The 26,318-nt window shown below is 39.1% G+C and overlaps 1 protein-coding gene and 1 long non-coding RNA gene across 2 annotated transcripts; both read left to right on the top strand.

Annotated features, from left to right (window-relative positions):
• Positions 1–4,460: 4,460 nt before the first annotated feature.
• Positions 4,461–5,537, top strand: LOC121760220. The gene is made up of 2 exons (XR_006041840.1): positions 4,461–5,008; positions 5,100–5,537. It is a non-coding gene; the product is annotated as an uncharacterized LOC121760220 (long non-coding RNA).
• Positions 5,538–8,275: 2,738 nt separating this feature from the next.
• LOC121760461 (WD repeat-containing protein 70-like) lies at positions 8,276–14,821 on the top strand. Its single transcript, XM_042156121.1, has 5 exons — positions 8,276–8,389; positions 8,528–8,848; positions 9,033–9,118; positions 10,228–10,432; positions 14,651–14,821. The coding sequence occupies exons 1-5, from the start codon at positions 8,339–8,341 to the stop codon at positions 14,819–14,821; spliced, it is 834 nt and encodes a 277-aa protein (XP_042012055.1). The 5' UTR covers positions 8,276–8,338.
• Positions 14,822–26,318: the final 11,497 nt, after the last annotated feature.

The following is a 26,318-nucleotide window of genomic DNA, read 5'->3' on the forward strand; positions in this document are numbered from 1 at the left end:
GATACCCGAGGGAAAGAAGGCAGTCGGATGCAAGTGGGTATTTACAATTAAACGCCGACCTGATGGCTCTATTGAAAGATATAAAGCACGGCTAGTAGCAAAGGGATACACGCGGACCTATGGAATCGACTACGATGAAACTTTTTCCCCAGTGGCAAAAATGAATACCATCCGGGTTCTACTCTCAGTAGCTGCAAACAGAGATTGGCCCTTACATCAGTTCGACGTTACGAATGCCTTTCTACACGGAGAATTAAAGAGGGAAGTTTACATGGAGGCTCCCCCAGGTTTTTCCGATGGCTACAGAAAGGGAGAAGGGTGTCGGCTACGGAAAACCTTGTACGGGCTCAAACAGTCTCCTAGAGTCTGGTTCGGAAGGTTCACCGAAGCTATGGCAAAGTATGGGTTCAAACAAAGCAAATCAGATCATACACTATTCTTGAAGAAGAGGGACAGTCGGATAACCTGTCTAATCATCCACGTAGACGATATGATCATCACTGGTGACGACCATGAAGAAATTGAGAAACTCAAGGAAGGCTTATCACAAGAGTTCGAGATGAAGAACTTGGGAAATCTCAAGTATTTCTTGGGGATAGAAGTACTGAGACCAGAAGGAGGTATCTTCTTAAGACAGAAGAAGTATATCCTAGATATTCTTGCTGAAACAGGACTATTAGATTGCAAACCAGGCGACACACCAATTCTGGTGAATCACGGATTACAGATTGTGGAAGGAGCAGAACTGGCAAACCAAGGCAAATATCAACGCTTAGTGGGAAAACTCATATATCTGTCTCATACAAGACCAGATATTGCTTACGCAGTAGGCATTGTAAGTCAATTTATGCACCGACCACAGAAGAATCATTATGAAGCTCCGTTGAGAATAGTAAGATATCTAAAGGGAACAGTTGGGCATGGGGTACTATTCAAAAGAAGTAAACATAAGGGGATCTATGGATATACCGATGCAGATTGGGCAAGCAATCCAATTGACCGGAAATCACAGGAGGCTACTTCACCTTCATCGAAGGAAATCTAGTCACTTGGAGAAGCAAGAAACAAAAAGTAGTTGTCTTATCGAGTGCAGAAGCGGAGTTCAGGGGTATCAAAAGTGGGTTGATGGAAATATTATGGTTGAGAAGACTAATGAAAGAGATCGGACTACCACAAGGAAAAAGTCAATTGTTTTGCGATAACAAAGCTGCATCAGTATATCTGAAAATCCAGTACAACACGACAGGACCAAACATGTAGAAGTCGACCGGCACTTTATCAAGGAGAATATTGAGAATGGAGCTGTTGAACTCCCATTTGTACGATCCGAAGATCAATTGGCTGACATCCTTACCAAAGCAGTCAACTCAAAGAGTCAATCCAATATTTTGAGCAAGTTGAGCTTTGGAGATCCCACCACTCAACTTGAGGGGAGTGTTGAGCAAGGAAGAAGATCACGTTAAGATATCAGAATCATCCAAAGAAGGAAACAAGAATAAAATCAGCATAAACCAATTAGTATTGATTGAGTAATTTATTTCCTATGATTCTGTAAATCTTACCTTATACAAGTGATGTAAAACCCTATTTAAAGAGTGGTAGTCAAAGTGAATAAAACAACACAATTTACCACAATCTTCTTCTCTATACACTTCGTCCCTTCAACCATGCCTAATACCAAATTCAAGATAGGCCACAAAGACAATGGAGTTGATGTCCAACCTGTGCATGCTGGACGTGAGAACAATTTAAGATCTTGATCTCCTCAACTTGTGTGATTGTGGTGAGCCTCCACAGGCTCGGATCAACGTTGTCTTTTTTCAGCTTCAGAGTATCTGCAGGTTGTTGGTGCTCGGTGGTTTCCTCGCCGATGCCCTTATGTCCGGAGATACTGAACTATAACGATCTTCACCACCATTTGTCTTGTAGTAAGTAATTATCATTTTTACACATATTGATTGATCTATCATTGACATGATTTAAAAAGATTTACTTTGGTTGCACACCATGACAAGTCCAATACCAAATCAAGACAAATATTATTTGGATTGCCCTTCTCTTTGGGCGGTTCTGATCAGTTCGATAAAAGAAATAGAGAATATAAGGAGCATCTCTATAGATTCTTTAATTTCTTCTACCTCTTAGTCACTGTTGGAGCAAATCGTGGCATTTATGGCTTTAATGTACATTCATATCTTACATGTTATAAGAAATGAGTAAAATGATATATGTTCTGGTGCACTGAAAAATGGCAACAACAAAATAGTGATGAGTAGAGATGTAATTTTCAAAGCATAAGAAATGGCATATCTCACATAGAAATATGTTGATACACATATTGAGGTTGAGTTGATTGATAATGAACTCACTCTGGGGTTGCTGACCAAAATGTCACGATCGCATTTTGCTAAAGATAGCGAAAGCGGGTAAACCGCGATTAATAAGAGGGATTAAAGAAACGAGGAAAGAAAAGAGGTAGAACTTGAGAATTTGCACAAGGCCAAGTCGATCGATATCATAAAATAGAAGCCAAGTATTCAATTACACAGTCTCGGAAATAGAATAAACATTTTCTCAAACAAATCAGAGTTCGATGATGAGATTCTACAATTCTCACTTCACAAAAGCACATCGGAATAAGTCCTTACTAAACGACTTCGTGTATAAAGACACGAATCACTGAATGATCCACTTGTTTATTTAGTAAACATCGACTCCGATCAATACTCCTTCTTGACGTTCAACCTGCACATTTAGAAATACATGCAGGGTTGAGTACAGGAGTACTCAGTGGACAAGTGCCGAAAATCAAAACATAAATTATATAGTTGTCAAGCCATCAACAGTAACACATGGAGTTTTTCTTAAAAGGCCTGAGCTTACTAAATTCTTTTGTGATCTTAAAAGTTCAACGGATCAGTCTAAGTTCTTCAAAACTCATACCATATCTGAAAGTCATGTACCGTGAAGGTGGCCACCTCCCACGGACACCATAGCCGGCCAACCCTCATGGATGGCTCACAACCCTCGCGCACTTGATTCCGAACAGGATTTGCAGTTCCATTGGGAACCGAATTCGTTACATAGTTTTGGCGTCGCCAAAACCCACAGGCATATAGCCCAACAGATAGGCCCCAAAAATAGACATTTTATGGCATTACAACAACTTGAAAATAATCACAGCTTTATTTTGAGAAAAGATGATATTTCATAATTTTACAAGTATTTGCTGTATATCCACACTAATGTGCTGGATATTTAAAAGAAAGCCCACATGGTATGCTTATCTCCAACTAACAATTCTCGTGTTGTCCTCACTTGCCCTTGAGCAATTTATCCTTTTGAAATAAATAGCTTAGCACGCTAATTAGTACTTGAACTATTTCTCTTGAGAAAAGAATGCATGCATCCTATTGGATAGCACCTATATCTTAGTCTCGGCTTATAGAATTTTTTTTAATCCTACCTCGGGCTTCACTAATTCGCATGATTAAATTATCCACTTTACTAACTCCGGAGAAATTCTATTTTATCTAAAATTTGCTTGGGCACTTATTAAATAAAATATGGATTCTTAGAAAATTCCCTTATAATTATTTTCTTCGAATTTTCCTTAAGGCCGCCCCATGGCATCGCGGGGCGATGCTGGCCGGCCCTTCGCATCTTCAACTTTAACATTTTCCATCTTTGCAAACTCAGAAATTTATTCGGGAATTAATTAATCAAGCTTCAAGCTCAAATTCCGTAAACTAATTCCAACCTCGCGTAATTAAATATCGGCCCAACGATTACAACCTTGGCCCATACTAATTAATTTGCTTGGCTCAAATATAATCTAGCAAGAGAAGTGGCCCACTTACTTCTTTTAATTTCTAAGGTCCAAGTAAAATACTCCATTTAATCACTTGGCCCACACTTTTATTTGAGCCCATTAGATTTACTTTACTAACTCCGGAGAAATTCTATTTTATCTAAAATTTGCTTGGGCACTTATTAAATAAAATATGGATTCTTAGAAAATTCCCTTATAATTATTTTCTTCGAATTTTCCTTAAGGCCGCCCATGGCATCGCGGGGCGATGCTGGTCGGCCCTTCGCATCTTCAACTTTAACATTTTCCATCTTTGCAAACTCAGAAATTTATTCGGGAATTAATTAATCAAGCTTCAAGCTCAAATTCCTTAAACTAATTCCAACCTCGCGTAATTAAATATCTGCCCAACGATTACAACCTTGGCCCATACTAATTAATTTGCTTGGCTCAAATATAATCTAGCAAGAGAAGTGGCCCACTTACTTCTTTTAATTTCTAAGGTCCAAGTAAAATACTCCATTTAATTACTTGGCCCACACTTTTATTTGAGCCCATTAGATTTCTTTTACTATTCTTGGCCCAACTTTTAATTAATTTAGTGGTCCAACTAAATTAATTAGAAAGGTATAAGCCTATACCCCCAACACCAACCCATCGGTTTCTCTCTACTGCCAATCCCCAATTTCATTTCTTTTTCTTTCTTCATTTCGAAAAAAATTCCCCAAATCGAAAGGAGTCCGATCTCCGCCGCCCCGTCTCGGATCTCACTTCCCGCCGTTCCTCCCGTTGTCCTTCTCTTTTATGTGAATTTGTGGTGTCAAAGAGTGGAGAGGAGAAGGGAGATGGGGACGGCTTATATATGCCTCAAGCCTTGGCATTTTGTGCCTGAAATCTTGGAAAGTTGAGCTTCTATTTTGGGGCTGTCTCTTAGCTCTCTTTTGAGCTTGGTGTTTATGCCTTGTATGCCAATTTGGTGCAAGCTTTGGCATCTTGGATTAGCTGACCTCACTGGTTGTGTGCATGTACATGCCCCTGCGGCCTTGGATTATGGAAAAGAGGATTTGCCTACCCAATTTGGCTTTAGGCGATGAGCTCAGCTCCTCCCTGCTTTTGTTTCCATTCCTCTTTTTGGTGGATTTGTGGAATCTTAGTCCTTGTTCATTCTTTGGACTTTGGCCGAGGAGATGTTCTGTTGTACCATTTACTCTCCTACTCTTGTGAAAGCTTAGAGTCTTAGCCCTTCTTTGTTGACCACTTCTAATCCCAATTTGTGTTAACCTTGCAGGATCCTTTTGGTACAATGTGGCTGTCGAATTGGAGCCTTGTGGCTGCCGGATCGAGAAAGATGGGGAAGAGAGGAGAAGAAGTCTACTAAACATCTCTCACTTTGTTTTGTTGCTAAGTTTAGCAATTGGTTAAGCAATAGGCCTTGAGTAGCTCTTTGACCAATTCCTAATTTATCTACTAGCTAACTTTGGCTCTAACTTTGGCTCCCGCCAATTCTTAGAGTAGAATTAGTTGTCACTTCTTGCCTAATTCCCAAAGTGGCTACAAGCCAAGTCTAAGCCTTGTACTTGTAGACATGTAGCTTGTATTTTTCTTCGTCTAAGCGTATGTGTGTAGAGTCCCTTCCTAAGTGAGAGTCATGGCATGTACTACTTGTATTTAAATTCCTCCAAGTATTTCTCTAATAAAAGTATCTCATGTGCTTTTATCCTTCAAATAATAATTTCCTGTTATTTTATTTCTCCCAATAACAGTACTTAGATTATTCCAAAGTGGGAATTACAACGAGAATTCTACGATTTCACGTCTTCTAAAGAAAGTAATAATGCTAATTCACTCGATTAATTTTGTTAAAAGGAAATAAAAATTTGGGGCGTCACACAAAATGTGGCTAGGAACAGGCTCAGAAGACAAACCAGATTGCCCTCTAGGTTCAGTGATTATGATATGCTATATTATTGTCTAAGCATTGCTGAACAAATAGAGTATCATGAACCATCATCTTATAGGGAAGCACTTAGGAGTCCAAAAAAGGACAAGTGGTTGAAAGCTATGCACGAGGAGATTGACTCACTGTATAAGAGTAAGACTTTAGTGTTGGTTCTGTGACCATCGAGTCAAAGGGTTGTTGGTGTAAGTGGATTTTTAAGATGAAATTAGAAGCTTTCCAGAATGATAGAGCCAGATTCAAAGTAAGATTAGTTGCAAAAGGGTACACTAGAAGGGAAGGAATTGACTATAATGAGATTTTTCCCAGTGGTCAAACATAGCTCAATAAGAATCCTTTTGGCAATTGTGGTCCAAAGAGATTGGGAGTTGCACCAACTGGATGTTAAGATTGCTTTCGCCATGAAAACCTTGAAGAAACCATTTATATAGAACCCGATGGCTTTATAAAGGCAGAAGATGAGAGGAAAGTATGCTTGTTGAAAAAGAGCTTATATGGTCGGAAGCAAAACTCATGGCAGTGGTATCTCAGATTTGATGAATACATGCAAACTATTGATTTTGATAAGTCACGTTATGGCAATTGTGTGTACATCAAGAGAGATAACAACAGAAAATCATAGGTTACCTATATTCTATTTAGATGACATGACATGTTTGTAGTAGTATCAAGCAAAAAAGAAGTCTAGAAAATAAAAGATAGTTGCAATTAGTATTTGAAGTAAAAGATCTTGGAGTTGCTGAACGAATTTTGGGAATTTAGAGGAACAGAAAGAATAAGAGAATGCGACTCACTCAAAATAGCTACATAGTAAAGGTGCTAAGGAAATATCAGATGGATTCATCTAGGCCAGTGATCATGCCACTAGCTCAGCAATTCAAATTGAGTAAGGACCAAGAACCGACGTCAGAAGATGAATAAGATTATGACTATGCAGTAAGTTGTGGCATAAGAAAGTCACAATCTGACTATGTCTATAGCCTCTATGGTTTGTCGGTCAGTTGGATTGTCGGTCAGTTGGAGGTCTTGCCTACGGTCAGTAGTTAGTCTTGCCTACGGTCAGTAGTTGCTCTCTCAACAACAGAGACAGAGTATATTGCTCTAGCAGAAGCATTTTAAGGGGAGTTTCTGGCTCAAGGGGACATTGGTTGCTTTTGGATTGGTGCAGGAGGTTGTGGAGGTCAGGTGTGATAGCAGTAGTGTCATATGCTTGAGTAAGCATCAGTCATTCATGAGCGGAGCAAGCATGTGGATGTTATACTACATTTCATTAGAGATGAAAGCAGTAAAGGGATTGTTAAGATCACCATAGTCTCAACTGATGATAATGCATCAGATATGTTAACTAAAGTTGTTCCCATTTCCAAGCTAAACCATTGTTTGGAGCTATTGAACTTGTAGCAGCACTGAGAAATGATGATTGGAAGGATGATCAAGACTTAATCATTAGATCCAAGATAGATATTTGTAGGGATTATGGATACAAGGAATAAAGAAGGAGGACCAACTTGCAATTTCCTTAACAAGAAGTTAGTTAAAGCAGTTATGGAATGAGGCAAGCTCGGATGAAGATTACACCCATAGACTGAGAGTTGTGTATGGATATATTTCAGCTGATCAAATTGTAAGTTAGTTAGACATACACACTATCAATGTGATGCTTATTTCCCATTCCAAGCTGATGTGATTTCAACCGATAGAGAAGAGTGAAGAGGCTTGAGTGGTTATCTTGTTCTTGATTTTGACTGTACATTGTAAAGTGAGTGAATATAGTTGGATGGTCTTCTTTGTGGATGTAGGTTTATATACTGAACCACGTAAATCTCTTTGCCATTTACATGCTGAGATTCTAGTTTCTTGGTGTTGAATATATCGACTAGGATCTACAGGCATTGACTTGGCCGACTCCATTGTCTCTGATGTGTGCCAAGGTTGTAGTCTTTGAGAGATACATGAAACAAATTATCAATATCTTCATTTAATAGAAAAATCTATACGAAATAAAGCAAGAATGAAAAAATAATTTATTAAATTAACTTATATAGAAAATGTTATACTCCCTCCATCCCACGTTATTTTAGGCCTTTCTTTCCAGCACGAAATTTAAGAATGTTGTGTTTAATGAGTTAAATAATGTTAAATAAAGTGGATGAGAGAATAAAGTAAGAGAGAGAAGAGAGATAGTAAGTAAAAGAAAGAATAAAATAGGTGTGATTAGATTGTTTAATTTTAGCCAAAAAGAGAAACGACTCAAGTAATTTGGAACAACCCAAAATAGAATACGACTCAAGTAATTTGAGACAGATGGAATATGACATTTTAATTACTATAATTAATTAAATTAAATTTTAATATAAATAATATAACATTCATTTTAAAATAAATCAAAATCTAGCAAACACTTTAATAAAAACACCATACAGTCCATACTTTATTAAAAACTTTTGCCTATAAATTTTTTCAAACTCAAGGCAGCGCGGGCGGTGGAGCTGTTGCCTATAAATTTCTTCAAACTCAAATTTTTCGGCGTAATTCCAAACTGAATTCACCATACTTTGACAATATGGAAGATGAAGCTGATACATACGAAGGAGCGAGAGCTCATTTCCCTTTGTGTTTCGGTAAGCAAATCCAAATCTCAAACCCCTCTCGAACTCATCCACAACACCTCGCGTCGGACCTCATCCATCTCCGCCAATGATACACCGTCTGCTTCCAACAAAATTGACGCCTTTCCCTCGCTGTCCACCTCCTCTCAAGACTGGATAAACTCTTTCAGAAATTCAAACCCTAGAAATTCAAATAGGGGTGGCGATGTGGCTGCATTGATTGGACCTCCAAGGCCTCCTGCGGTTTTGGATGAGGAAGATGAGGACGAGGACTCTCGAATTGGGCAACCTAGGCCACCTCCTGGTGCAGCTGGGGATGATGATGATGGACTGACGATTGGGCCACCTAGGCCGCCTCCAGGCTCTACAGATTCTGATGAAGATAAAGATGAAGATGCTGATGAAGAAGATGAAGATCCTGGTTATCGAGTTCCAATGAGCAATGAAATTGTCTTGAAGGGGCATACAAAGGTGAAGCGTTTAGCTGATCTGTTCCCTTAGGTTTTACTATTTTTCATATGCTTTACATTTTCAGTTTTTTTTCAATGTACATTTTCTGTTCCCTCGTGATCTTGTTATGTCTTGAATTCATCAAAGTGAGATACAAATGCATGAATTGTGTCTCTTGTATAAGCTCTGGTTTTTGATGTTTTAGGGAGAGCAAGGTTTGGTTTTCCTCAGATTTAAGAAAGAGATTAATGGCATATACTACATGCATATAAGGTGCCTCAGCTCAGGAAAGTAAGCTTATAAGTCTATTGTTGATGCGAAATCCACAAGACTCCCTCTGGTTGATTTAATTTCTTTGTCAAACTCGTCTTGTTCAAACTTTGTCTGTGCAGGCTGAGTGAAATTCCTATGACATTTGGGTGCTCCAATGATGTGACGATACAAATCCTAGTGTCTTCAATAAAGGAAATATTTGAACTTTTTTCTAGGAGAAGCATGGTCCTCTTGACCTTTTCTGTTTGAGTTTGATCTCCCTTATAGTTGACTAGAGTGTAGTGCTGGAAAAAGGCGCTTCCTTTCTGTGCCTGCTGTTATCCTTGCAGAGTATCTTCACTAGGATAAGTTCTCACGGTACCATAATAGGTCTTACTATGAAGTTTCTCGATCCCCAACCATCTTTTATATTCCTAGAGTGCTTGCGTTTTGGTCACAATGTCATCTTATTTTGGGATTGTATATGTTGTCATGAAGTCCTAAAAGATCGATTTTCATCAGAACATGGAGACTGGAGTTATGGTATTCTAATGTATGCAGTAGTGGATTAGGACAAACATCAATGTTGAATAAGCAGTCCTATCAAGCATTCTAAGTCGCCTTCCTTGAATATACTCCAGATATTCTTCATAATTAACCGTACGACACTCATATCCTTGATTGAATTGCAGAATCTTCATTTCAAAGTTTTCACGCTCACTGAATTGAGAAAAAAAATAGAAGTTGGTAGAGTACATTCCTTTCTTATTCAACAATTTTTGGACATTGGGAAGCCAGATGCCTTTCTGTTATATGGAATCTCATGTTAGATTGCGTCTTTTTCGGATTCAAGACTAGAAGAGTACTCACAGTGGATCACACTGGATCTCGAGTTCTATCTGGAAGCTACGACTATACTGTTCGCATGTATGATTTTCAAGGCATGAATTCCTATCTTCAGTCATTTAGACAGCTTGAACCATTTGAAGGTCATCAAATTCGTGGGTTGAGCTGGATTCCTATAGCAGATCGATTTATGTGTGTCACTGGATCCCCCAGGCTAAGATGATTCCCAATGACCATTCACACTATTTGTTTAGGTTATTTCACGTTCTGATCGAACTGATGTTCTATCTGCTCTGATGCAGATCTATGACCGCGATGGACTTACATTGGGTGAGTTTGTCAAGGAAGACAGACATGTATATCCGTGATCTTAAGAATACCAAAGGCCACATATCTGGGTTGACATGTGGAGAATGGCACCCTAAGGACAAGCAGACTATCCTAACATCATCTGAGGATGGTTCACTGCGAATATGGGATGTAAATGACTTCAAAAGTCAAAAGCAGGTAAGTATTTAAGTTTTTAGTTGCTCACTCATTTGTTGTAGAGCTTTGACTAGCACATGAGGGGTTTATACAAGAATTGAGTGCAATATACATAAAAGTAGGGATGTCAATCGGGCCGGCCCATCGGGTTTCGGGCCAACCCGCTCGGGTTGCGGGCCAATCGGGTGCGGGCTAGTCGGGTTGTGATTTCTTTCGGGTTATAAAAGTTCAACCCTAACCCTAAAAGCTCGGGTTTCGGGCTAGCCCAACGGGTTAATCGGGTTGCTACCGATAAAATTAACATGCGATCAATCCAATAAATAATGATGAAAAATAGTTATATTTATTAAATGTAAAGTATTTAATTATGAGATATTTGAGATATATGATTAAACACAATCATAAACATGATCAAATACTAATATTTGAGATATTTTGTGAAATTTTAATGTATGTTTTAGAAATTTAAATATTTTTTTAGTGAATGTGAAGTTTTAAATTTATTTATCAATTTTTATATTAATAAAAATTTCAATATATAATTTTTATATTTAATATAAAATTGAAAGTTATTTTTTTAGTTATATATATTATAAAATTAATTAATGAAGTGTCGAATTATAAGTAAAAATATTGAATAATAGAAATTTTATCGGGTTTTCGGGCCAGCCCATCGGGTTTTCGGGTCTGGCCCTAACGGGTTGCGGGTTAATCGGGTGCGGGCTAGTCGGGTTTTGATTTTATCGGGCTAGAAATTTCCGGCCCTAACCCTATAAATTTGGCGGGCTATTCGGGCCAGCCCACGGGTTGCGGGCTACACTGACATGTATACATAAAAGGATAAAATCATGCTATATACTTTCAGCAATCACAATTCTTCAAACCTTCAGAAAATCAAGACATGAAAGGATTAAAAGACACACACAGCATGCAGCAGCCTGAGGACCAAGGAGAGTCCTGGGCCAAGCCCGATTGAGTCCCGCCCGGCGTTGGGTGCTCCCGGGACGCTCCCACTTTCGGCCCGACTAGGGTTTTGGGGTGTTCAGGTCGGACCCGAGACCCCTATGTATTTTTTTATATTAAATTTGAATTTTTTTGCTTATTTATATACCATTTCTTCAACATTTTTCCAACAATTTCTAGCTCTCTATCCTCTCTACTTTATTTATATATTTTCGGTTTGTAATTTTTAGGTTTGTACTCCCTCCGTTCCATGTTAATAGAGTCATTTTATCATTTTTGGAAGTTCCAAGTTAATTGAGTCATTTCTATATTTAGTAAAAAGTAACCATCTCTCTTACTTTATCCCCTCTACATCTCTCTTACTTTATTCACCATCCACTTAACACACTATTCTTAAATTCTGTACCGAAAAGAAATGTCTCTATTAACAAGGAACAGATGGAGTAATTTTTAATGTATAGAATTTATATTTTTTATTAATTTTCGACTGAATAATGAATTTTTCGTGTTTTAATTGTTCAACGTTTTGTATTTTGTGAGTAAAATAGCTTGTAATTGTGAATAGTGCAATTTTAATTGATATGAACCCATGTATGATTAGATCCATTAACCCAAGATTTATGCCCTTTAGTGATTGATCTTTCAATTAAAACCCAAATCAACAAAAGACAAAGAAGGATAAGGTGGATATAGCCTTCAAAAACTAGATCCTAAAGGATTTGATGGGAGATAAGAAATGAAGAATCTGAATTTGAATAGCTAAATCCATTGATGGAGAAGAAAACTCTAAAGGAATTCAACATGCAAGATTTAACTAATGGTTCCACTACTTAAAGGAATTCACATTTCCTTTGATACATACCTCTACTTATATGAATCAATTGATGATCAAGCTACCTTTTAAATAGGAATTAGATAGGAATTCACAAAGAAGAAAATAAATCTCTCTAAGCTACAATGTTCATCAAAAGCCACTTAGAAAATGAAGTAAAGTACTATTTATAGGTAGGGCTCAATTTCCAAGAAAAGGCCCACAAAATCCAACATAAAAGATAGGCGGACAAAAAGCCCGGTCAGGCCTTCTAAACCCAATTAATAGCCCGCCTGGGCGAACTCTCTGGACTCCAAGTAGCTTCGCTTCAACGCCCGGTCGGGCGTTCTGTCGGAAGAAATTTGCTCGGTTGGCAAATTCTCTGGATTCCAATTCCCCAACGCCCGGTCGGGCGTTCCGCCTGTTGCTATTCGCCCGCCCGAGCAAACCTTCTGCCATGGCTTGTAGGGTGGTCTTCATCACGTGGCCAACCTCAGACTTCAACGATCCCTCTTGGAACACTCTTCGCTCTCGTCATGGACCTCGTCACGGGTCGTCCGTCCATCTTTAATGAGTCTGTATCATCCTCCTCTTTTTGAAAAAGGATTTGTCCTCAAATTCGAGCTCCCTACAAAATCACAAGGATTTGCAACTTACATTATACTCATCGGGCAAGTCGATCACATAAGCATTGTCATTGATTCGCTACAACACGAGGAAATGGCCATCTTCTCTAGGGGCAAGTTTTTCTTTGGTTGCCATGCCACTTGACTACCTCCCAAAAGAACAATAAGCAATGAACTTGGCATTACTTGTTTTCCTACATGGAATTAAATGTGCCATTTGTGAAAAATCTATCCACTACTACAACAATGTTATCATTCCTTTTAGAGGACATGGGTAAGCCTAGCACATAGTCCATGGAGATGTCTATTCAAGAATGTGTAGGTGGAGGCAAAGGTGTGTAAAATCCAAAGTTACTAGACTTAGATTTAACTTGCCTACACTCAATGCAATGACTACAAAATCTCTCAACATGCTTCTTTATGCAAGGCCAAAAGAAATGTTCATTCAAAATATCAAAAGTCTTCAACACTCCAAAATGCCACATCAATCCTCCTAAATGAAATTCCTTAATCAACATGTCACGAAGAGAATAAGTAGTAATGAAAAGCTTATTCTCTAATACAAATAACCATTCATCCTATGATACTTATCAAAAGAACCCTTTTCACATGTTCATACACAGTGGAAAAGTCATGGTCATGCTCATACTCATACAATTCTCTAATAAATTCAAAACCCACATACATAGAAACACACATTGCAAGCACTTGTTTTCTCAAACACATAACATGGTTCTCAATCAAAGTATCATCAAACAATAAGACATGAGGTCCTAAAAAGGGCATCGACAACAACATTTTCTTTCCCCTTTTTGTACTTGCTCACATAAGGGAAGGTTTCAAGGAAAGCACTCCATTTTGCATATCTCTTATCAAGCTTATGTTGGCGTCCTAGGAATTTAATGGACTCGTGACCGGTGTGGATCACAAACTCTCTATGCATGACGTAATGTTGTCAATTCTCTAGACACCTCACTATAGCATACAACTCCTTGTCATATGTAGGGTAGTTCAAATGAGCTTGGCCTAGCTTCTCGAGAAAATGGGCTATGAGTTTCCCCTCTTACATGAGGACTCCTCCAATCCCTACACCACTAACATCACACTCCAACTCAAAAGTCTTATCAAAATTGGGAAGAGCTAGTAAAGGAGCATGGGTAAGATCACTCTTCAAGGTGTTACAGGCTTTCTCTTGTTCCCCCTCCCCCACTTAAACTCTACATTTTTCTTCACTAGATAATTCAAGGGAAAAGCCTTAGTAGAAAAATCTCTAACAAATCTCCTATAGAAACTTGTTAGACCATGGAAGGACCTAATTTCACTCACATTTTTTGGAGTAGACCACTCTCTAATTGCTTTTACTTTCTCCTCATCCACTTTCATTCCATCTCTCCCTACCATAAAACCAAGGAACACAACCTCATCAACACAAAAAGTGCATTTTGGCAATTTAACATATAAATCATGTATTCTCAAAACTTCAAGGACATCCTTAAGATAACTAGCATGCTCCTCAACACTTTTGCTATAAATCAAAATATCATCAAATTACACCACAACAAATTTTCCAATAAAAATGCGGATAACAAACTCATGTTTTAATCGGTTTAATTGGTCTGTTGAGGTGCTTAATGTCAAATTTATTGCTTGAATTGCCTATGCCCACACAAGGTCGGTTGGCCTAGCTAACAAGCATTCTTTTTCCTCCCATGCATGCGATTTTTCTCCTTTGGATGTTTTTGTTTTTGTCTCACCACTCCCACTCTCACTTGGCTTTTTTTTATCTCACACTCACTCACTTAGCCTTTTTTCTTTATCTCTCTCCCTTTCCCTTTGTAGATGTTGGTGAGCCTCAAAGACATCTCGAGGCAAACGAGGCTTCAACCGGACCTTCAACCCGTTGAGCATGTAGAAATACTCATTGGTATAACCATTCTTGTATACCTTCCTATCAAATTCCCACGGCCTCCCCAACAAGACATGGCAAGCCGTCATATGAATGATGTCTGATAAGTCGCGTTCTAGGTCTTGGTTACTGGTCAGTATGATGTGATTAATGAATATTATGTGTAAGAAAGTGGCTAAGATGTGCAGGTTGAGATACAAGTCAGGAGGAGAGTGGTCAGAGAAAGTTCAGGTGAAAAGGACGCTAGAAGGGTACAATACTGACCAGGATGCGCGCCACAGAGCTCGAGCTGAAGAAGGAAGGGAATTCCTAGGAAACGACCAACTATTGGGAAGGGCAAGGATGTCATTTCATAAGAAGAAGATGCCCTAGGGATTAGGGCAAGCCACCCTATAGATAGAAGGTCACATGAAGAAATAAGAGAATTCCGAGGTCACAAAAGGATTAGGGGTTTCACACACTTGGAGGCTAGCTCCATTTTCTTCTCATTCCTCGCTCATCAGTTCATATACCACTTGAAGCCTTCGGCCACCTGCCGAAGGGGAGTCACCGCCGTTTCAGCCAGTCGCCGTAGTAGAAGTTCTTCGGAGTTCCACAAAAACAATCTTTACTTATTTTTTTATGCATTTCTAATTTACCTTTTGTTAATTCTTGCATTCGAAGTGGATCTTAGTTACTATATTATTTTGAACATCTTGCGTTTTGAATCTTGTTTGCAATGAAATTTGTACTGTTTTCATTTTGTGTTTCAGCTCTTGTTGAATTTCTTTCTGCTTACATAGATAGATCTAGCAATTTCACGTTCGATCTCTTCTGTTGCATGTTGAATCTAAGTAGTAGATCTAGAGATTTCCTTAATTTTTACAAAGTTTAACAAGTTTAGTCTTCGGAAAACGCATGAGATCTGTCTTCGTTTCACATCTGCGACCCTGCATGCTAGCCAGTTTGCATAGTCGTTCCACTTTAGAAGTCGAGTCCAGATCTGAAGTTTCGTGATTTAATTTTAAGGTTTCGTTTATGAAGTTTTCGATTTCTCAGCATTTTCTTGTTACTTGGTAAAGAAGACAATGCCACTATCTGAAATTAGGATCACATTATGCTTTTAGCCACCTTTCCCTTTTGTCCTTTTACTTTTTCAGCTTTTCTGCAGATCTGGTAGCTAGATGGTCAGAACAGTCTGATAATCCTTTTACTTTTGTCTATCCATTTTTAGAAAGTCTTCTCTTTTCACATGCACACTAGCAGTCCAGTTCTTCTATTCACGTAACAACCACAACATGAAATAGTTAGAGACCTACCGGTCAGGACAAGTATAGGTCTGATTCGGTTTCCAGTCTAGTTTAAACTCAACCCCAAAAGCGTAGTAGCTAACTAATTAACAAACTCATAGTTTAGGATGTTTAGGTGGGTGATTAACACATGTTGTTGAATATTTTAAGGTATAAAATATAGGTTTCATCCACTTATGTGCTATTTTTAGAGTTAACGAGTTTGTCGGAGTCTTGATGCAAAAATAGGTCTAAAACGGGCACAACAGAGTGAACCGGATGATTCCAGAGGGTTCGCCCGATCGAGCGTTTTTCATATACAAAACGCCCGGTCGGGCGTTTTAGGCGAGGATTCCAAAGAGTTCGTCCGGCTGGGTTTTTCGCATTTGACAAAACGCCCGACCGGGCGTTTGAAGCTGATGTCACGATTCTACCGGAACGTCCGATCGGGCATTTTCCCTTTTTCAGATCGTGCGGTCGGGCGTTTGTAACAGATACCCATTTTTACCTTTTTCACTCTGAGTATAAAAGTGTTCTCACTCATTTTCGAACCCTAACCTCCCACACTGCAAAATCAAGAGAGAAATCGAGAGATTGAAGAGAATTGAAGGCAAGGAGGCTTCCATTTTCAAGAGATTGAAGAAGAAGACTCTCCCCAACATCAATTCCACCTTAGGGAGTTCTAATTTCCATTTTGGAAGGACTTGGAAAGAGACGAAAATGCGATTAGAATGCGGATCAAGTTATATGGAATGATAACCGAACCGGTCAAATCAGTTAACAAATGTCGTTGACACTTAATCAATGCAGTCTTGCTGATATGTAATTTTCGAGCTTTTATATTAATGGATTAAAAACACACAAGTTTAATTAAATAGCTCTAATATTACAACCTATCTGCAAGAGTACAGAGTCAGCTGTAGTACTTCGAGTGTCGAACCACAGGGAGACGTAGATTATTTAATAAGAATTGACAAGATTAATAAACTAAATTTAAAAACTAAAGTATGGAAATGGAGAAACTCAAGAGATTGAGAACATTGCTCCTAATATGCTCCAGATGTGAATTAACTTAATTGACCAATTAACCTATGGATTAAAGATTAATCTAATGAAAGTTTGAATAAACTCGTTCATTCTACTTACACTGAACATGTTCGTAGATGCTTGAATTTAACCTTGCTGAACACTAAGATCAAATTCGTACTCGTCGGATTATCACTCCTACAGACGCATAGTAAGCTCTAATCCAACTTCTACGTTCCAACGTACATGATTCATTTACAAAATCAATTAAACATTCCTACAGACGCATAGTAAATGTCCAACAATTATTGTAACGACATGTAAATCAACTTATCCAAGATTCATATGCTGAACACGATACAAATCTCAAACTCTTTATCTACGTTTCCACCTTTTAACCAAGTTAAAGAGACATTGGCTAAAAGACAAGATTGAATCATAAATCAGGCCGAAATTATAATTCAACGTAAAAAGCACCGTAGAAAAGATCATAGAATAATACTAATCCATAGAATCCAAAAGTCATTCACATCTTTCACACATTAGGAGCAACGTAAGAGTTTAGCCTAAACACATGGTAATAATAACAATTAAAACCGTAGGAAGCTTGCTCTTGTTGAGTAGAATGGAGATATGGAGATGGATCGTCGGAATATTGGTCGGAATTTCTTCCTTCTCTTCTTCCTCCTCTCTTTCTCTCCTTTCTGTCACCAGCCGTCTCTCTCCTGCCTTTTTTTTAATTAATTCCTCTGTCCCCCTTTGTCCTCCTTTTTCCTCCCATCACGTCACCTCTCTTTCCATCTTTTAAGCTGCCACTTTTTCCCTTGGGAAAGGAAAAACCGCCGCCTTTAACTGCAAAATTACAGTTATAATTTATCCACCCGGCCAGGTGTATTATTGGGCACAAAATTCACCCGACCGGGTGACCAATTTTGAGGACTTGATGGAATTTTCGTGTTCTAAACATCATACCCGGCCGGGTGGATTATTAGGCATAAAATACACCCGGCCGGGTGGCCACTTTTGAGAGCTTTCTGCACAGCTTTTCACCCTCCGAGCTTCATTCTTTGTTTCACCATTTACTCCTCTTCCTACACCACAAAACCTACTTTTGCAAGCATCAAACTATATAAATCATGTAAAGTTAGGGGAATAAAAATGTACAATTTGATTCACATCAAATACCCCCAAACTTATTTGCTTGCTCGTCCTCGAGCAAGATCATAATAAACACAAAACTTTAAAGCTCAGCTCACAAAAGTTTTTCAAAAGTTTTCATAAGAGCGAATCACATAGAGACATGAATGACAAAATCTAAACCCCAACAATTCCATTCAAGATTTCTCACTCTCATGAACCGTCACTTATCAACCTAGAACTTCAAGTCATGGTGCATTTCAAAGTAAGCCCAAACATGTGATCATACAACTCAAACCGTCATCATTGACTCGTCAAGCATTACTTAGCACATAGACTCGCAGATTTCAAATCAAACTTCATTAACTCTACCAAGTTATTTACAAAGCATCCATAAGCATCAACAATAAGGTCCAAGGTCTTAATTCAAGGTTGTAATGGGGCTAGGGATGAGGTAAGATAAATATGGATAGTGAGCTCAAAGGCTACACATTTGAGTGCCAAATTCTTCATTCCTACAACTTCCTTCCAAAGATCAAACAACAAGATTTTACAACCAAACTGTCACTCCCCCAAACTTGATATCTATTCTAGACAAGATTACATCATACAAATATAGAAGCTCTATCTTTATTCCATCAAACTTTTTTTTTTGATAAAGACCTCGACTTTTGCAAATTTGGAGGTCGTCTTTTTCTTTTTCTTTCTTTTCTAAGAACTTCATTCTTTTCACATTACATCAAGTCTAAAAATGTCTACTCTTTACATTTCACCACCCACACTCAAACTCAAACCACAAAGCTCTAACTTGTATTTAGCACCCAAATAGTAGCAAGGTCTTTCGATGAGGCTAAAATGAGGCTTATTTAATTAGCTAAGTGATAGGCTACGTGTTTACACAAATGATAGGAAATTAAGCTCAAAGTGGCTTCTAGGGGATCATGTGTAGGACTAGGCATGTGATCATTTGGCCATAAAGTTCATCCTAGTGCCTTATCCTCCCATATCGTTGACACAAATGAATACAAGCACGCAACTCGATAAAGCAAATCGATCCAAAATAATTTCCACAAGACATATGACTTTCATACTCTCATCAACTCAAGAAATCGGATGTAGTCACAACATGCTCTTTCAAATAAATACATACACAGCTTCTATCCATCCTAAGCTTCAAAGATCAAGTAAGATCAAGCACGATTTCCCAACCAGAAAGCCGAAGATATAGCATGCACCCGTCAATTACATGATTCACAACACTTTTATCATACAATACACCCAAAAACATGCATCAAATCAATTACAACCCCCCCAAACTTGAATTCTTCATTGTCCTCAATGTATGCAAAAGAGAACATAAAAAGTAAAGGGAAAGAAGACTCCCCCAAACTTGGCGTGATATCCAAAGTGCATTCAGGTGGGTGGGTGGGTGTATTTTCCTTTGTAGGTGTGCTTCCTCATAAGCTCGAATGTGAATCCTATCTCCACGTTGCTCCTACAAAAAGAAAAAATTAAAACAACAAAAAGAAAACAAAATACTCAATTCAAAAAAATACATCGAAGGAAAGAATTGAGCGAACAAAACCCTCGATTTATTAAGAGAAAAAAAGAAAACTAAAAACTCATTGGGTTGCCTCCCAACTAGTGCCTTTGTTTAAAGTCGTTGGCTCGACTTAGCCTTCTAGCTACAACTCTAAAACAAAAAATAAAATGTTAGAAAACTATACAAAAATAAAAAACAAAAAGAATCCTAAATTAAATAACCAGTTGCCTCCCCGGCAACGGCGCCAAAACTTGATATGTAATTTTCGAGCTTTTATATTAATGGATTAAAAACACACAAGTTTAATTAAATAGCTCTAATATTACAACCTATCTGCAAGAGTACAGAGTCAGCTGTAGTACTTCGAGTGTCGAACCACATGGAGGCGTAGATTATTTAATAAGAATTGGCAAGATTAATAAACTAAATTTAAAAACTAAAGTATGGAAATGGAGAAACTCAAGAGATTGAGAACATTGCTCCTAATATGCTCCAGATGTGAATTAACTTAATTGACCAATTAACCTATGGATTAAAGATTAATCTAATGAAAGTTGTAATAAGCTCGTTCATTCTACTTACACTGAACATGTTCGTAGATGCTTGAATTTAACCTTGCTGAACACTAAGATCAAATTCGTACTCGTCGGATTATCACTCCTACAGACGCATAGTAAGCTCTAATCCAACTTCTACGTTCCAACGTACATGATTCATTTACAAAATCAATTAAACATTCCTACAGACGCATAGTAAATGTCCAACAATTATTGTAACGACATGTAAATCAACTTATCCAAGATTCATATGCTGAACACGATACAAATCTCAAACTCTTTATCTACGTTTCCACCTTTTAACCAAGTTAAAGAGACATTGGCTAAAAGACAAGATTGAATCATAAATCAGGCCGGAATTATAATTCAACGTAAAAAGCACCGTAGAAAAGATCATAGAATAATACTAATCCATAGAATCCAAAAGTCATTCACATCTTTCACACATTAGGAGCAACGTAAGAGTTTAGCCTAAGCACATGGTAATAATAACAATTAAAACCGTAGGAAGCTTGCTCTTGTTGAGTAGAATGGAGATATGGAGATGGATCGTCGGAATGTTGGTCGGAATTTCTTCCTTCTCTTCTTCCTCCTCTCTTTCTCTCCTTTCTGTCACCAGCCGTCTCTCTCCTGCCTTTTTTTTAATTAATTCCTCTGTCCCCCTTTGTCCTCCTTTTTCCTCCCATCACGTCACCTCTCTTTCCATCTTTTAAGCTGCCACTTTTTCCCTTGGGAAAGGAAAAACCGCCGCCTTTAACTGCAAAATTATAGTTATAATTTATCCACCCGGCCAGGTGTATTATTGGGCACAAAATTCACCCGGCCGGGTGACCAATTTTGAGGACTTGCTGGAATTTTCGTGTTCTAAACATCATACCCGGCCGGGTGGATTATTAGGCATAAAATACACCCGGCCGGGTGGCCACTTTTGAGAGCTTTCTGCACAGCTTTTCACCCTCCGAGCTTCATTCTTTGTTTCACCATTTACTCCTCTTCCTACACCACAAAACCTACTTTTGCAAGCATCAAACTATATAAATCATGTAAAGTTAGGGGAATAAAAATGTACAATTTGATTCACATCACTTGCTCTCGCTCTTTCTTCCTTACCACAATAATTTGTAAACTCCCAATTTTGCACAACTTTAACAGTAAAGTGGCAAGTTCGGGGTCGATCCCACGGAGAAGTTGGCGTGTTGAGTGTGTGAGTAGTGAACGGGGGGAGGGGGGTTGGCTGCTGCCACGCTTTAACTTGGGAGTTTTTAACTACTGTTTTTACTCTAGGCAGAATTAAACTAGCTAGCTTGATCAACAGAGATTTAACTACTGGGTCAAGTAAATTGCAGGTAACAACGGAAAAGTAAATGCGAGGATGAAAACGAAATAACTTTGATTAAACAAAACTGAGAGCAATACAACGTGAAATTACAACTAAGCTAATACTTCGAAAAATAAGAAAGCAAGTAAAACCGAAAAGAATCTCGGTGGGTAATTTAGGAATACGCCGACAGAAAACAAGTATTCTGCGGCGCTTCTTTAATTCCCCTTTCTAACTACGCATTACTTTATCTAAGCTAAGCTATTCTAGAGAACTTGACTAAGTTAAACTAAGCTAAACTAGACGGAAAGTAAAGGATCTCCTTTCTTGTGATGGCACACCCTCTATTTATAAGCTCGATTCGCCCCCAGCTGGATAACGATCCTGACAGGGAATATTCACTCATGCTGAGAATGAGCGACTCATTGATTGCTACGTGCCTTTCTTCTAGAATGACGACGCTTTTGAGTAACAGATTCATGACTCAGGTCCGTCCTTGCGTCTCATAAGCTAGCACGTGTCCCCTTCTAGAACGTTGTCTTTGATAACAGAATGGTGCGCCACATCCAGCTCATTTCCTCACGTGTTATTTTTCTAGAAGCCAGCGGTCCCCGCCTAACTGCTTGATCACTCCCCTTGATCAACTCCCCTGATTCTTGGCCTTTAATCGCCTTTTGTACTTGCTTGATCAGTTTGGCCTTGCTGCCTTGGTCAAGTGGCATTCCTGCACATTTAACACTTGTTTTGAGCGATAAACCGATCAAGCAGCGTACATTTTACCCTTAAACCGATGCATGAAATGAGTCTTATCAAACTGCTCACACTTAAAACATACTTGTCCTCAAGTATAAAGAAAAAAAAGAAAAGAAAAAAGACAAGGCAAATTTGAGGAATGGTTTATTTATTTTACAGGTAAAAGAAAAAACGAAAATTAGACTTCAAGATAAAAACACGTATTCACATGTATGCATTAGATCGAATAATTTTCCAACAATCATACCCGAGGTCGAGGTCAATCCATTTGCCAGTAGCTTGTGTTTCTTCTCTTTCGCTTTTGCTTGATCAAGGTGTCAGCTTGTCAAGATTGCTCAATGTAAAAACCACTGTTGGATTCACTTAGTCACTCATTTATCACCAGAGATGTTAGGACTTGTTCACTCGGTGTTTCCATAAATTTAATACTTTGAATCGGACTTCACAAGATAGTTCCTTAAGGTCTTTGTTTTGGGTTGTAACAGGGCTCAAGGGTAGTAACGTATTAGGGTAGGGTCCTAGGGGTTCTAAGTTTAAAATAAAATTTATAAATTAAAAAGAAAAATCACACGAGTCAAAAAGCCAAAGATTTTACTAAACTCTCTGGACCAGATTTGGGATATTTATTTCTTCCTCTGCTTGATGCTCATTCTTGGTCAAATTTCGACCTTTAGCCTTATAACTTCCGGCTTATTTCCTGACTTTTGATTTTCTGGGTCATGTTACAACTATTTCCTGCCCTCTTTTTCTCAAACCTTTTCTTAATTTTTTTTATATGATCAACCCGATTGTCTAACTTGATCAACCCGGCTACCCTTTATTTCGACCATTCTATCGCTATCCCCTTTTGTTTCCCTTGAAAAAATTCATCTCTTTGACCCTCTTTCCTCATGTGATATGAAACCTTGAATTTGGTTTTAAGGCTTCAAGGAATAGGTGAGAGTGTATGGGCTCAACGTGGTTAACTAAGGGATGCCTTGATTAGTGAGGCGGGTTTGTGGAACGAAGGAAGAAAATGGCTCAAAAGGCTATGTCCTAGTGCCTTTAGTCCTTACTACTTGTGCAATTGTCATCTCAAGATTAAAAGTCAGCCTCTCGTAAAATTTCCTTTTGTAAAAATAGTAGAAAGTGTTCTACTTTTGGCTTATAACTCACATATAGAGAGGCTTCACAGTCCGTTTAGAAATTGAGCGTTTCCATCATACTTGCGTCGTTCAAATTGATCAAGTTTTGGCAATCAAGTTTTTACACGTGAGCATACTGAATCCTTTTTCTAACTCTTCCAAAAAGTAATCAAGTCTTCCAATTATCCAATTTCATGCATATTGCCTATTTTATTACTAACTGGAATTTGTTATTTTTTGTAAATTTTTTTAGCATGTATGATTCTATTGTAACTAACCCGTCCCCCTCTCTACTGCGTATGAACTCGTCCTCGAGGGACTTGATGTAGTGGAAAAAAAGGGTTAGGCACAGGCAACGACACAACACCAAACAAGGGAAACTTCTCACACTTAGACCAGACACTGAGCTAAGTGTGAGAAGTGCCAGCGATCAACGCATGCTAACAAATATAGAAAAATATAACACATAGGCAAAATAGACAACAATTTCCATAAACTTCTCACACTTAGTCCATACAGGACTATGATGTGTGAGAATGGAGTCAAAACACAGTTTACACAAAGAAACAGAGTTAAGGGTGATACTACTGCCTTCTAGATGGTTGAATCAGGGGATGTTGCACGCCTTCCTAATAGCCTCCATTTCACAGGCCTTCCTTATTGCCTCCATTTCACAGGCCTTCCTTATTGCCTTCATGGCGTTTGTGCTCATCGGAGCTCCTTCTCCTTGGTATTTTTATTCTTTTTCTCCTTCGCTGGGAGAAGCATGCTGACAGCGTTAGTAAGCCCCATACCTTTTTTGGTATGGTGGCCCTTCTTGGGAGGAGGAAGGATACTTTCTTCCTCCTTCCTCTTGCTCTCTTCCTCTGCTCTCACCTGGCTGGCTGCCCTCCACAGTCTTGCTTGCTTCTACGGTTGCCCTGGTCCCTTGGTGCGCTTGTCTCTTCTCATCCATTTGCTGCCTTGAACCCTCAGCTTCAAGAAGCAGTTGGTCCATCGTTCGGCGGCGCGTTCTTTTCGGGATGGAGTCATCCTCCTCTGCGGGTGGTGGCGAAGCGGGGTCCTTAGACCGAGAAATTCCTAGGCGAGCTTTGAGGGCGGTGTAAACCTCCACGGGGTCAGCGCCGGTGGGAAATTTTCTGAGTACGGAGTCCATACGCCTTATGTCAACCGGGTCCACATATTGGAGTGGGCCGATGAATCTATGAGGCAATAATGAGGTTCTGGTGGTTGGTGGGCTGGGTGGTGACAGGGATCTCTGATTATCACTGTTGATACTGGCTCCTGAAGAAAATGAGAAAGTATTGGGAGTCTCGAGTTGATTGCCCTGCATTTCTTTCTGATTATGATTTCGGGTGATTTGAACTTGGAGAGAATTAGATGAGGATAGAACAAAGGTTCTGAAGGTAGTTGATGGAAAGTGAGATCCGAAAAACCCTTTTTATACTGCAACCCCGACTGTTGAGATTCTTGCCAGTTTGAGATCTCTGCGTCTGTTCAGACTTGTGAGACTCTTCACGTGCAGGCGCACCTTTTTAGAGTGCCAAGTAGCAAAGCTTCTCCGATACGCTTCCTCCTTCTCTCCAAGACGTCTCTTCATTGTGACAGTTGGCGCCGCCTGACACCTCTCTAATTACTACACACGTCTTATCATCACCTGCCTTTGTCAACTCAGTCACTGTACTACCGATCAAATTTGATTTGCACTGATCACGTGGACCATAAATCCAGATGACGACTCACATAATTCCACTTGATCAGTTTCTTTCCTCCACTTCCGACTTTTAATTTTCTAAGAAATAAAAATAACACATTAAAAACTATTTACACTAATAAGGATTTGACCGGGTTCCCATGGGATGTTACTTGATCAGTTTAATAGATTTGGAATTTGTCACTTGATCAAGCAGACTTCCCATGAGTACCCGATCACTCCTTCTACCTGTTCATTGGTGCGAGCTAGGCATTAGTAGTGGAATGTCGTCCACTACAAACGCCTCCATTCCTCCCTTCCCTTCGACTTGCTTGCTACCAAGTAGTCGGCCATATCTGCAAACACTGCCCTTTTCTGTGCGTGTTGTTCCCAGCTTCTCTGTTTGCTTTGATCAATTTTCCCTTCATGGCAGATCCGTTGTTCTTCATATTGTGACTTGATTAGATGCAGGTGCCCTTCAGGGAAATCGGCAGGAATGGTTTCCCTGTTTCCTTCTCGCAGAATTCGGCGCAGGTGATTCACCTCTCTGTCCTCACATCTTTTCTTATTCACTGCTTCCCATTCAAACTCTTGTATAAGGAATAACCACCTGTGCAAACGCGGGTTTGATCCCCTTTTCGCCAAGAGGTACTTAACGGCCACCTGGTTTGTATACACTATTACCCAGGAACCAAGTAGGTATCGTCCGAACTTTCCAAATGCAAAGACTACTGATAGCACTTCCTTTTCGGTCGCATCATAGTTCCTTTGTCCCCGATTCATTGTTTCTGACATGTAGAGGGAAACATAACTCTCCCCTTGGATTTTCTGACTTAATACTGCCCTCACAGCATGATTGCTAGCATCGCACATCACCTCAAAGGAGTGATTCCAGTCGGGGGCACGTATTTTTGGAAAGTTTATCAATCGGTCCTTTGGGAAGGCAGCCTTGCAGCCATCAGAGAACTCAAACTTCATGTTATTCGGAAAAAACTTCGTCAGGGGCTGGGCACTTTTTGCGAAAACCTTGATGAATCTTCTATGGATCCTGTCGCGTCCTAAAAAGGTTCTGACCTCCTCCTGGTCGGTAGAGTATGGGAGTTTCACTACCTGCGTGTGCATTGCTTCGATTGTTCGAGGGTCTGCCCAGTTCAAATTCCGCCCTTTGGGTGTCAGTTTTGG

This window comes from Salvia splendens, chromosome 13 (genome assembly GCF_004379255.2).
Source record: "Salvia splendens isolate huo1 chromosome 13, SspV2, whole genome shotgun sequence".
NCBI lineage: Eukaryota > Viridiplantae > Streptophyta > Magnoliopsida > Lamiales > Lamiaceae > Salvia > Salvia splendens.

Coding starts and splice junctions, on each gene's coding strand:
- LOC121760461 (XM_042156121.1), top strand. CDS start 8,339: ATGAAGCTGATACATACGAAGGAGCGAGAGCTCATTTCCCTTTGTGTT. Junction 8,390..8,527: donor TCATTTCCCTTTGTGTTTCG/GTAAGCAAATCC, acceptor ACCTCCTCTCAA/GACTGGATAAACTCTTTCAG. Junction 8,849..9,032: donor TCTTGAAGGGGCATACAAAG/GTGAAGCGTTTA, acceptor TTGATGTTTTAG/GGAGAGCAAGGTTTGGTTTT.